The sequence below is a fragment of the Aspergillus melleus genome (genome assembly GCF_016097325.1).
Source record: "Aspergillus melleus strain CBS 546.65 chromosome Unknown contig5, whole genome shotgun sequence".
NCBI lineage: Eukaryota > Fungi > Ascomycota > Eurotiomycetes > Eurotiales > Aspergillaceae > Aspergillus > Aspergillus melleus.
In genome coordinates this window covers 2776856-2790311 of record NW_025763374.1, presented here as the reverse complement: position 1 = coordinate 2790311, position 13456 = coordinate 2776856, and the positions used below count along the sequence as shown (strand labels likewise).

At 46.8% G+C, this 13456-nt stretch overlaps 3 protein-coding genes across 3 annotated transcripts; 2 read left to right on the top strand and 1 right to left on the bottom strand.

The window, feature by feature from the left end:
• Window positions 1–1502: 1502 nt before the first annotated feature.
• LDX57_009339 (uncharacterized protein) lies at window positions 1503–2733 on the top strand (the record flags this gene model as incomplete). Its single annotated transcript, XM_046091066.1, has 3 exons — window positions 1503–1790; window positions 1878–2607; window positions 2708–2733. The coding sequence occupies 3 exons, from the start codon at window positions 1503–1505 to the stop codon at window positions 2731–2733; spliced, it is 1044 nt and encodes a 347-aa protein (XP_045947043.1).
• Window positions 2734–4714: 1981 nt separating this feature from the next.
• CHT4_5 (Chitinase 4) lies at window positions 4715–5184 on the top strand (the record flags this gene model as incomplete). Its single annotated transcript, XM_046091065.1, has 2 exons — window positions 4715–5059; window positions 5113–5184. The coding sequence occupies 2 exons, from the start codon at window positions 4715–4717 to the stop codon at window positions 5182–5184; spliced, it is 417 nt and encodes a 138-aa protein (XP_045947042.1).
• A 4929-nt stretch (window positions 5185–10113) lies between these two features.
• LDX57_009337 (WD40 repeat domain-containing protein) lies at window positions 10114–11948 on the bottom strand (the record flags this gene model as incomplete). Its single annotated transcript, XM_046091064.1, has 3 exons — window positions 10114–10139; window positions 10214–11834; window positions 11883–11948. 3 exons carry the CDS (start codon window positions 11946–11948, stop codon window positions 10114–10116), a joined length of 1713 nt encoding a protein of 570 aa, XP_045947041.1.
• Window positions 11949–13456: the final 1508 nt, after the last annotated feature.

Genomic DNA, 13456 nt, shown 5'->3' with positions numbered 1-13456 from the left:
AATAGGCCTTGCTCGTTTGCAGGGCGAAAAGAATACGAACTTCCAAGGTACACACATACTGAATGAAAGCCACATTCATGTAGTGGATTCATCAATTCATGTTCCTTATGGCGTAAGCGAAGATAGGCATGGTGATTACCTCAAGCGCCAGCAACACAACGGGAATGTGGAAATTTTGAAAATCCATTTTAGGGCAGGCCAGCAGTGTAATGGGCTTATAACACAACCTACCCAGGAGACGTTTACTACTTTACAATTTTTCTCAAACACGATTGCAGAAAAGATACAAGGTATGGATGTGGTACAAGGCACACCAGGATGTTTTCTGCTCTTGTCTAGGAATATTCAAAATTAACACGTTATAGTAGTTGGATTGTGTTGATGATAACTAAATGAAATCAACTTCATGATCCACCCCTTGCATATTCTGATTGCTGGATGGATCAGGAATGCTGTACAGCTAACATTACGGTCATGTTATCTAGGCGACCGAATTCGCCGAAATTATCCAAGCAATGTGACGGAATAGTCGTGTGAGCATTTATGTTGGTTCTTCATAACTGTGGCTTTCATACAGGACGCGCGTACTTCACCTTGGGGTTCTGGACCAAAGTACCTAGTCTGAGATTAACACGGGGGTTAGTTTCTCTCCATTCTTTTGCACAGTAATGGTTGTCATGAATGCAGCTCCCTCGATGGCAGATGGTATAATAAGACTCTGGGGCTAGTATAAAGAACCAAGGAAACCAGAGATCTTTGTCCACGATACCATTATTCTTGACATTTCTCTTTGGGCACATCATGGCTATTCATGCTATTAAAGACAACCAGGCGCTTGCAGACCCACATTTGCTAGAAAAAATTGACAAACTTTTCGCATGCAATGTGGGCGACTATACCAATCTGCCTCAGCTGGTTGTGGTCGGAGATCAATCGAGTGGGAAGAGCTCAGTTCTTGAAGGGCTTACTAGGCTGGCTTTCCCCCGAGATAGCGGTCTGTGTACACGATTTGCCACACAAATTATATTTCGTCGGACCGAGGACGATGAAAGAAGAATTACCGCATCCATCATTCCTTGATCCGATGTGGAAAGTACACATGCGTCCCAGCTGAAAAACTGGAAGGCAGATAATATACAGTCCCTGACTGTAGAATCGTTCTCAAGAACTATGGCAGAAGTAAGTCAACACTTTTGCGGAAATGCCTATCTAATACCGACTCTTAGGTTCACACGGTGATGGGGCTCTCGGTATCGAAAGACGACGGTTTGCCTACCTTCTCAGGTAGCGTCTTGAGACTAGAGATTTGCGGTTCAAAGGAGGATCATCTCAGTGTGATCGATGTGCCTGGTATCTTCCGGAACACGACACCAGGATTGACGACAAGAAATGATAAGATTTTGGTCCGAGACATGGTTCAGGGATATATGAGGAACCCTCGGTCGATAATGCTGACAGTTGTACCAGCAAATGTTGATATTGCTACTCAAGAAATTGTTGAAATGGCTCGTGAGTTTGATCCAGATGGTGATAGGACACTTGGCGTTATCACCAAGCCAGATCTAGTCGACAAAGGCGGAGAGGGTAAAGTCATTGACCTTGTTGAGGGGAGAGAGATACAGATGAAGCTGGGATGGATTATCGTAAGAAACCTAGGACAAAAAGAGCTCGAAGAAGGCGATGTGGATCGGAATGTACTGGAAGCTGAGCTTCTTTCCCAACGCCCCTGGGATACCGTCCCGCGAGACAAGTTTGGTATCAAAGCGTTGCGTACTCACCTTCAGAAGACGGTAACTGCAAACGCACGACGATCTTTTCCATCTGTCCGTACATCCGGAGCCATTGCTATTATTCTACAGCTGACAAATGGATATTAGGTACGATCTGCGATAAGCAAGAAACTACGAGAATGTCAAGATGCTCTGCAGGCTCTTGGAGCAGACCGAGAAACCCCGGAGCAGCAAGCCAGTTTCCTATTTGGAATAGTATCATCGTTCCAGGAAATCACGTCTCATGCGCTCGGCTCAAATTATAGCATCCGGGATGATTTTGATCAAGATGAGATTCTTCGTCTGGCCACCAGAGTTGTCAATAGGAATGAGATGTTCTCCGACAACATGGCTCGATGGGGCCACGAGTATGAATTTGAGACCGACGACTCTCAGGAATTGAACGATTTTAGAGTTAATAACTCCATCGATAATCCCACAGGAGGCTCTTTGGCGACACGAATGCTTGAGGATATATCTGGGATCGAGGACATTCTTCCGCAGACAGTCGAAGTTGCACAGCCCGTTCGCAATGACATACGCTCATGGATAGAACGTCAATACCGAACTTCACGAGGATTCGAGATTGGAACCTTCAACTCTGCGCTTCTCCCGACTATTATGAAAAAGCAGTCAACAAAATGGACATCCATCGCGACTGGGTATATTGGTGATATTATCACCATCGTTCATGGGTTTATTCTCAGGGCATTGAATTTAGCCTGCGCTGACACCAGGGTATGTCACAACCTGCTGTCGAGGATCATGGATAAGCTGCTAGGGAAATACCAGAACGCAATCAGCCAAGTGCAATTCCTTCTGTTCAATGAGTGCTCAAGTACGCCAATGACATTGAATCATTATCTGAATGACACTCTAGAGAAAAGGTATCGTCGTTCCGACCCTTTATCACTCATGACATATCTAACTTCGCACAGTCGACAGAAACGCACGAGCTCCGTGATAGAGCAAAAGGCGATTAGCGGCTGCTCGCACGGAAATGTAGTGCGAGTGGAGGATCTGAGGCCTTCAAAAAATATAAGCAACACCGCACACACCGTACAGGATCTTCATGACATCCTCCAGTCCTATTATAAAGTGGCTCGGAAGCGGTTTGTCGACAATGTATGTATGCAGGCCGCAGGTTATTATTTAGTGAATGGACCGGAAACCCCGATGAGATTGTTGTCTCCTTCCTTCGTCAACAGTCTCACTGAAGACGAGCTTGAGGAGATTGCAGGAGAGGAAGCATCGCTTCAGCGAAAACGGCGTCAGTTATTGAAAAAGATCAAAGATCTTCAGGTGGCAAAGAAAATCCTGCTTTGAATGATTGTCATAGAACCCAGAACAACTCAATTGGTTGTAGTAATTCCAGAATACTTGCAGAGAAGTGCTTCATCTAAGTATTTTCAAGTCATATTTGAGTTTCGTTCAGAATTCATCCGATTCGTAAGACGATAGCGAACGCAGAAAATAAATCAGGGCAACGAAACATCCAGACTATCACCTACTCAGCTACAGAGCTAAAGGCACGCCTCCGCCTCCAATGGATCCCGGGGCATTGTGGTGACCCTGGCAATGAAGCAGCGGACCGACTGGCTAAGGAGGCGGTTGGTCACAACAAGAAGCACCCTTTTCAACATCTTCCCTCGCGAGAAAAATGTTTCATCCGCAATGTAATCCGGAAAAAGTGGGAAGACTAATGGAGAAGTCCCTAAAAGGCGGCCATCTCCGCCGGATAGATAAGGATCTACCCTCAATCCACACTCGCAAGCTCTGTGGCTCGCTGCAACGGAATCGAGCCTACCTGCTAACCCAACTCCGGACGGGCCACTCATGGCTATTCACACACGCCAAACTCCACCGCTTCTGGGATGATGGCAGATGTGAATGTGGAGCAGCAGAAACCGTCGTCCATATAATAGACTGCCCAAAATTGGATAGTCTACGCCAGACACTGCGGAGGAAGATTGGGGAATGCATTTAACGATATATCAGTTATGCTGGGAGGAAGAGGTCAAGGCAAGCAAGGTAAGCAGGATGATATGCATGACGGTAGCGTTTTAGGCGCTGTACTAGACTTCGCAGAAGCATCGCAGAGGTTTCAAAGCCGCGTGCCGTCGGGCCGCAGAACTTAACACCAAGCATGTAGGCCACCAGATGCCGTGACGAGGTACTAAATTCGCTGGGAAGTAATGGTTCATGTACTTAGAAATATATATAAGGACTAGATAGTCGGATCCTGCATATCGCCCGGGCGAGGGGTCAACGTATGAATTCACCACCACGACTGTATCGAGTAATCTGCCCTTTATGCCTTAGACTAATCATCAAAGAAATACCTTCATCACATTTTAGGGAATACTCAAAAGCTCTTCGAAACAACTGCCTCTGCTGCGCTGCTGGCATCGGAAATGGGCACTGCTGGAGCGGCGGTCTCAGATTGGTCGTTTTTTAAGGGCCATTCTAAACGAAGTTATAGTGTCAGATATTGAAAATGGCAAACTAAAATACCTAAGCCGTCCAACCCTAAAAAGCTCTTTCATAAACGATCAGGGAGCCCGCGGAAAAAGGGAGACACGTGCCGCGATTAGAACTTCCCAGTGAGATATATATATCTATCCATTCAACAGATACTCGAAGGCTTGAAAGTCGTTCATACTGCCTCTTGTGAAATTTCAATCTAGAATGATGGCAACACTGTTCACAATATTTATTGGGCTACTGCATGCTGCTACTAGTAGCGTTGCAGATGTCTCACTATCTACAAATCCTGCATCTATCGCACAGCCTAGTCTGGCCGTGAATGAAAGAGGTTTTATCTCTGCCGCATACTTTACAAATTGGGTAGTTACCTACACTTTTTACTGATTCTTCCAATTCACCCGAACCCGACCAGCTAATAAAAACAGGCAATCTATGCCCGTGGTCATACCCCTCAAGATATGCCTATCGATAAGCTCACACACGTTTTCTATGCCTTTGCCAATATACGCTCTGATGGGCAAGTCTATCTTACAGACGAATGGGCCGATGTTCAAAAGCACTTCGAGGCGGACTCATGGAATGAGTCGAATGCTACAGCAAGAGCATACGGGTGTATTAACCAAATCAACAAGATGAAGAAAAGCAACCGCAATTTGAAAGCTCTTCTTTCTATTGGAGGATGGACATACTCCGCCAACTTTGAAGGTCCGGCTAGCTCCACTACTGGACGCAGAAGGCTTGCAAAGTCCGCTATAAAACTGATGCAGGACATTGGTTTTGATGGCATCGACATTGACTGGGAGGTATGAATTTATGTTCTTTTTATTTCTTTGTTTTGTGAGCTGATAATATACAGTACCCTACCGATGATAATCAGGCACGTAACCTGGTATCTCTCCTCCAGGAGCTACGTTCGGTACGGATGTAAGCTATTTTTGATAGTAAAATCCCTGACACTTAACCTAGGAGCTTGAGAGCCGCAGTAACTCTGATACTACCTATCTTTTAACCGTTGCCTCGCCTGCGGGCCCATCTAAATACTCTCTGCTTCATCTTGCCGCCATGGACCAATACCTGGATTATTGGAATCTGATGGCCTATGACTACGCCGGATCATGGGATCAGATCTCTGGTCATAGTGCAAACCTATATCAGTCATCTGAGTATCCCCACGCTACTCCATTCAATACGGATGAGGCGGTATCTGCATATATCAAAGCAGGTGTCCCGGCTCATAAAATTGTCTTGGGGATGCCACTGTACGGGCGCGCATTCGGTGGTACTGACGGGCCAGGGACCCGCTTTTCATCCATTCCTGCTGGTCATTGGGAGCGTGGCGTTTATGATTATAAAGACCTACCCTTTGCTGGCGCTGAAATTAGGGAAGATCTAAATTTGGGCGCAAGCTGGAGCTATGATTCTGCTCGGCACATAATGGTGAGCTACGATACTCCGAACATTGTCAAAATGAAAGCAAAATATATTCAGTCTAAAGGGCTGGGTGGAGGGTTCTTTTGGGAGACCAGTGGTGACCGGTCTGGGGAGGGAAGTTTGATCTCAACAGTGAGTTCTCTTACTTTCCTCTACCTCAAGAAATGTTACTACGGAGCGGGCAGCTGATTGTTGAATTTACAGCTTGTGGATTCATTTGGCGGCCTATGTGCCTTGCAAGAATCACAGAATCACATTCAATACCCAGATTCCAAATATGACAATATTCGTAAATAGGTGTTTCCGAGTGAGTTAGTTTCGCTCAAGACGTTCTTTAAAAATTGACAAATCCTCAAACAAACAGAATCTGTCCTGTCCATGGTAGTATACTTAGTTGCGAAACCAATGTCACTCCTAGTATAGTCTCTTTTGTTCTCCATAACTCCGATTCCGTACGAAGAGGGTACGCCGGATAAAAGACTTGGCAAATAGACATTATTGGCCTACGATGCAAACCTTACTATTTACGGTCTAGTCTCTACTCGATAAAATAAAGAGAAGTGTCCGGAGGGGTGGCATTGGTTTCGACTTCGGGTGTACGTTGTTCTGTAGTATCTGCTCGAAACCCATATTCCATTTTCTTCGTTTAGACAAAGTATTCAGGTCACTGTGACTGAGCTATTAATGATCAGCATGAGCTCCGCTGAATTGGTAAACAGCTACAAGGTTAACAATTCTAACATACTGCGAGAGGTAACTATATTTCATACTCTAGTAACGATCTTATAAACTCGTGGCTCGGATTAGAAACCAGGGCCGCCTAGTAAAATGTCACCGATAGTTACCATAAGAAAGAATGACCCTGAGATCGGTACTACTAGCCGCCCACTGACCCACGCCCGACTTCGTGGCAATATAGTGAATAGCAGTATTATATCTAGCTTTGGTATACCACTTGTGCCTGAACCCAGTCTCGAAAGCTTTCTAAAAATTCAAGATTAGTTTGTTGTTATTAAATAAGATTAGGACATTGGCGAGGAAGACAGAAGAGCCGGTTACGCTAGCCGTTACTGTTGCAGTTACTGACCATAAACCACCTTATTGAATGTACATATTGATAATTCGATCACCAAACTAATCAAGACTGGTCTTTCACAGCTCTTGTTATTTTCGCAAAAGACCACCCTGTACAGGACTTTCACAAGAATATTTTTCGAGCAAGCTAAATGTAATTATCTCTTCTGCAGTAGTGAATCAGGGCTATACCGTAGAGGCCTACCACACAAGATACGGCAGCAATTGCGAGAAGGGAAGCATTTTGTACAGCATAGAAGATCAATTCACAGATATCACTCGTTGCACTAGTATTAATGTACCCGGAAATACAGAATATCCGGCCAAGAGAGCCTAGGAAAATACAGCAGCCAAGATATTTTCAAGCGTTTGGAATATCTCTAAATCAATAAGCATTTCCACATAAAGAGCAGGGGAGATAGGTCCTTCAATCAGGGGCCTTTTTCCAAAGAAGCAGCAGTTATGCAGTCGCCACATATTGCTATAAATAAACTGCTGTATACAGTAAGCAGGATACTAACTAGTAGAAGAAGGAAATTTTGGCGTTATACACTCTGAAGATTCTGTCAGTAGGCCCCATATTAAATACTTTATGTGGTAGACTAGACAAGAAGTAACCTCTAAGTCTGCACCAATCACATGAAAAATGAGGAGCGCCCTGGGTTCTGAGGTATAGCATCGATAACAACCAAGGTCTTAGTGGATCAATGGACTCTCATCTAGCATTAATATCCCAGAAATTCAATTTCAGGACACCCCGTCTCCTGAAACAAAGGCACTCGGAGCCCTTCAGTTCGCTCGTCATCGTCAGACCTCAAGCTCACATTTCATGTTGAGTTTTGCATCACAATAGTGTTTGTTACTAGAAGATATTAGTTTAAGATATTCAGCTAAGGAAGTTAGCCAACTTACTTCCAGTCTTCCGAAGAATGCATATCCGCAAAAGGGTGCTCGGTGTCGGACAATGTTCCGGTAAGAAGAAAGTAACCGCAGTCACTGACTCCCATCCCTCCCATAGTCCAATCATGGTCTCTGGGACATGAAGGCTGTCCTGATAGTATTGAATGAAATACATGACGACATAATACAGGAGAAAATATAATTTCACAGTCATTATGAGCAGCCGCGGCAAATATCAATTTCACGTCCTTGCCTTCTCTCGACTGGCTTGATTCTTCATAGTGGAAGTCAGAATACTGCTTAAAATACTCTCCCGTTGACCGACTTAGAGAAATAGCTCTGTCAAAGTCACAAGCTCTATCTATCGCAGAGCTAGCATCTGCTGCCTTGAATGTAGAGCCCCAAGGTTTGACCTGCCGCGAGGAAGGGACTTTGGTGGCGCAGAGTATACTCGTGAGGGATGCCGTGTGAGGATCCAGTTCCTTGGTAGGTTCGGCAGATGATGTCGCTGGAAGTGATCGAGACAGGTCTCCAGAGAAAGCAGAGCCTATTGCTGATCCTGTAGATACATATGTAGGAACTGAGGAATCAGAGATCTTTGATGAAACTGTTGAGTGTAGAGTTGTATCTATTCTTTCTGTAGGGACGGAAGAAAATACGTGTGACGTCTTAATCGGGCTCACTGACAATGTTGAAACTGTACTCATGTGGTGATTGCCTAAAGCACAGGCCAGATATGTTGATCTACCTTGACTGATGGTGCTGACATCGTATTGTGTCTCCCCGCACGTACAAAAGCTATGTATGCCGGTGGGAAGAATATCGGTGCCGTGAGCGGAAATACTGTCAGGTTCCGCTATTAGTAGTCTGGCTGATACATAGTACTGTAGCTCGGTTGAACTCACGATGTGATATGACAGTTTTGCGGGACAGAAGGGCTAGGCAGACTAACTCTATCCGGAGCATTACATTTCATTTTCGTGTCCGCAGCTGGGACACAAAGGGCCATCGGTAATAATATGCAGATAAGGTAGCAAATAAGGGACTCCATGGTAATGACAGTGGCGTAGATAAAATCATTAGTATATCATCAAGTATGTGGTGTTGGGTAGGGTGTTTATATAGACTTTCAAGACCGCAGTCAGTTTATGTCATCAATGCGGCCGCGTTAGAGCGATTTTGCCTATGCCTAGTAATGAAGTTATTAGAAATCCGATTGCGCGATATTTTCACCTCAAACCTATGTCAGCAAGATGTTACAGTAGTTCCGACAAACGGTGTCACCACCTATACTCTTTCATTGTTCCCCAAATCCTAATGGCAAGATACACTAAACCTTCTCTAAAGAGTAGAAGAAGTAACAATTTTCCGGTTTCCGGTGTACTGACGTCTTTGTTCGCGACCACAAATCACCCGGCAGGGATAGATCATAGCGCACTGGCGAGTTTTTCCATACACAAAAGCTTGGAAATTGACCTTCATCTCGCTCAAGGTAGCTACAAAAAAAGGATAAACATGATGCTCTTCAGTTCCAGTATACTATGCTAGTCTCTACAATATACTGGGATTTATCATGTACGGATCTTAGGATTGACTTGGAAATTGTCCGCTGCGGCTTTCATGCAACTGCGGATAGTCTTGATTGTGCACCCGTCAAATGTGATCCAGGGGACAAAAACTGCCCCGAAGTTTACCACAACGCAGTCTGTGGCTGTCCTGCCAATGTCAGTATCATGTTAGATATCGGCAAATAAATTTGAAGCCCCTGGTATGCATGTTACAGCCCTTTCGGGAAACGATGTCACCACATACACTCTTTCGTTCCTTTCCAGGGCCCAATCCCAGAATAGGACGCCCCACAGCTGGACGAGTGGGTGTTCTACTCTAAATTTGAGTGGACGGCTGTCACCAGTGCTTAGCTACAAGTATAGGGAAGTGCAAATCCAGCTTCACCGCCTCACACTCTCTTCTTCATTCCCAGCTCCACTGCCAAGGCGCTAGTAAGAGAAAATGGGACTTTCCTAAAGCTTATCCAATTATAGACTAGTGTGACCATGTCGATGTTCAGGAAAGCCTAGGTAGGGAATTGTGGGCTGGAGAATACGTCTGACTCAGCAGCTCCAACCTTCGATTCGCCACCTTAGTAGAACTAGAAACGAGAAGTATGTTCGTGAAAAACACACCGCTAAATAAATTCTGTCCATCTCCCAGGCCCTACATTTGTAAAGATACTTGAAAATATAGGGATTAAGAAAACCAAAAATTTATTGATATTGGTTATTGCGGGAATCCTAAAAAGGAAATGCGACCTGACGGATGTCCTAAGGCGAGTATGTTCGATTTTGCCGCTGAACAAGAATGCCTAGCTTCGGGAGGGAGCCATAGGACTTGTTGCCCATTAACAGCTATCCATTCTCCCTGTAGAGATATCCGTGGGCCCATATTGGGTGAACTAGGGGTAGAGTGGCCGCAGCTGGACTGAATCTTGAACGACCCTAGGTTAGTGGCGAGATAGGAGCTGTCTTGCGAAAATTCGACCATCGTGACAATACCATCAGTGCTCACCATTTCCTTCAGAGCACCCGTGGCCGGATCCCAGAGCCGTACTGTCTTATCAATCGAGCCAGACGCCAGCAGCCGGCCATCAGGTGAGAAGGCCACTGATAGAACCCAACTTGTATGGCCCTCAAGTATCTGCTGCAGAGCCCCCGTGGCTGAATCCCAGAGCCGTACTGGCTCACTGAATGATATAGACACCAGCAGCTGTCCATCGGGCGAGAAGGCTACGGTATCAACTGAACTTATATGGCCCTCGAGTGTCCGCTGCAGAGCGCCTGTGGCCGGATCCCAGAGCCGTACTGTCTTGTCATCTGAGCCAGACGCCAGTAGCCGGCCATCGGGTGAGAAGGCCACAGTTTGAACCCAACTTGTATGGCCCTCAAGGGTCTGCTGGAGAGCGCCTGTGGCTGGATCCCAGAGCCGTACTATGTTATCAACTGAGCCAGACGCCAGCAGCCGGCCATCAGGTGAGAAGTCCACCGTTAGAACCCAACTTTTATGGCCCTCGAGTGTCCGCTGCAGAGCGTCTGTGGCCAGATCCCAGAGCCGTAGTGTTTCATCGTTTGAGCCAGACGCCAGCAGCCTTCCATCGGGCGAGAAGGCCACGGTATTAATTGAACTTGTATGGCCCTCGAGGGTCTGCTGGAGAGCGCCCGTGGCTAGGTTCCAGAGCCGTACTATGTTATCGACCGAGCCAGACGCCAGCAGCCGGCCATCGGGTGAGAAGGCCACCGTTAGAACCCAACTTGTATGGCCCTCGAGTGTCCGCTGCAGAGCGCCTGTGGCCGGATCCCAGAGCCGTAGTGTTTCATCGTGCGAGCCAGACGCCAGCAGCCGGCCATCGGGTGAGAAGGCCACAGTTTGAACCCAACTTGTATGGCCCTCAAGGGTCTGCTGGAGAGCGCCCGTGGCCGGATCCCAGAGCCGTAGTGTTTCATCGTGCGAGCCAGACGCCAGCAGCCGGCCATCGGGTGAGAAGGCCACAGTTTGAACCCAACTTGTATGGCCCTCGAGGGTCTGCTGGAGAGCGCCCGTGGCTAGATCCCAAAGCTGTATTGTCTTATCACCCGAGCCAGACGCCAGCAGCCGGCCATCGGGTGAGAAGGCCACGGTGTGAATTGAACTTGTATAGCCCTCAAGGGTCTGCTGGAGAGCACCCGTGGCCAGATCCCAGAGCCGTACTGTCTTATCACCCGAGCCAGACGCCAGCAGCCGGCCATCGGGTGAGAAGGCCACAGTTTGAACCCAACTTGTATGGCCCTCAAGGGTCTGCTGGAGAGCGCCCGTGGCTGGATCCCAGAGCTGTATTGTCTTATCACCCGAGCCAGACGCCAGCAGCCGGCCATCGGGTGAGAAGGCCACGGCGGAAATTGAACTTCTATGGCCCTCGAGTGCCTGCAATTCTGCACCCCAGGTTTCCAGAGCTTGTGGGAAGCGGCAGATCCAATCAGGAAGCTCTGATTGGAACTGCTCTCGAACTATTGCCGTTCGAGGTGCAAATACCAGCCCTGCATAATAAATTTGAAGTGGCACTTCATCGGCTATTTGTCGATTTTTCAGAACAAACCGCTTTGCATCATGTAGAAAGGCGGCTATACTAGAACTGTCATAGTCCTATCCATATTAGTATAACTCGTGGATACCCGTCTGCCGTATGCTTACTGTCACCATCGTTCGGAGAATGTCGAGCGTACCCATCATTTCTGACATAAGACCCAGCAGGCTCATCGCTTCCATCCAGTGAAGAAAATGTTTCTGGAGGAACAACCCTACCTCTTCTATGTCAGAAGACAAAACGTGGCTATTTTTCAGATGATGTATCCAATAGCGACAGGAGTATTGCAACTCAGATGGTAGATATTGGTGGATATCCAGAGAGTCGATCTCTGCCCTACACACTCCAGGTTGTGCTAAATTGCAGATATCTCTCCGCAGAAGGCGCCGCATCATTCTCAGACAGGATTTTGCAATGTCTTTATGTTTGCTTGGCGCATCCACACGAAACTTGGTTGTAGTCTGGAACAAAAATTCGGGAAATGAGAGATGGAGAATCCTAACAGGCTGATTTTCGTCGCTGGGGATGCTAAGGACCGACCGAAACGAATCCAATCGATTGCTGATCTGGTCCACTTCTATCTCAAGAAACGCAGATAGTGTGTTTATAGAAAGCGGAACAGCAAGAAGGGTGATAACTCCCACAATATCCTGAAACTCTTGTAGAAGTTGCCGTTGTTCCATCTCATCACTCTCTTGGTCGTCGAGGAGTCGCGTCAGAATTGGTAGGTATGTCTTGTCCATTTTGGACACATATTTGGTTTGGTTCGTGAGAAGCTCTGCGAGACGTAACTTAGGTTCCCATTTTAGATTCTCGATGTAGTGACACACCGTGGCAGCCGAAATAAACAGTGGGACAGATACCCTAACTAACTGTTGGATGATATCGTCGCCAGGCCAGCCCTGAGGGACTTTTCTGACATACTGGATTTTCATAAATCGATCTCGTAGGAATAACTGTATGTCGTGTTCTGTCACCTCCTCAGGTATGTCATGAAGGGCCAGGTCCTGATATACATGGTTCCCGATTTCTGAAAACCCAAGGCTGATGGGGAGCTCTGGTCTACTGGTTAGGAAGACCCGAATGCAGAGTGATTTTACCTCCTGCAGACGAGGGAGCAATTGAATAATGTTTTGAACATCTTTGTCATGCTCACATTCGTCCAAGGCATCTATGACAATCACGGTATTCTGGGGTAGTTGATCGCGTTGGTCAAGACCGAGCAACGGTTGAAGGAGTAGCTTCTCAAATTGCTCCCTGAGTGATTTTGACGCGATGTCAGGGTCGTTTTCAAGTGTCTTTTGCACGCCAGGTCGTAACTCTGGCTTCCACAGTATCAGTTGCTTGGTCAACGTCGGGAAAAACCTCCTTGCATTCCCTCGGTCCGCCTCGCCTCTCTTAAAGAAGTAGCTGGCACCTAGATAATTACCATTCTTGGCCGACCTTGCCACCGTCCGAGAAATTGTGGATTTTCCTGTCCCAGCCATCCCCTGCAACCAGAACATACTTTTCGAGGATGACGAAAAGGCCCACTCCGTTATTTCTTGGAGGAGCTCGGTTCTTGTGCCCGGGAGACATTCGACTTCGTCACGATCGGAGAATGACTCGAATCCTGCATCTATTGCGCCCTCTAACTTTCCAAGGTCAACATATTGATTAATCCGAACCGTATTTTCGGCCA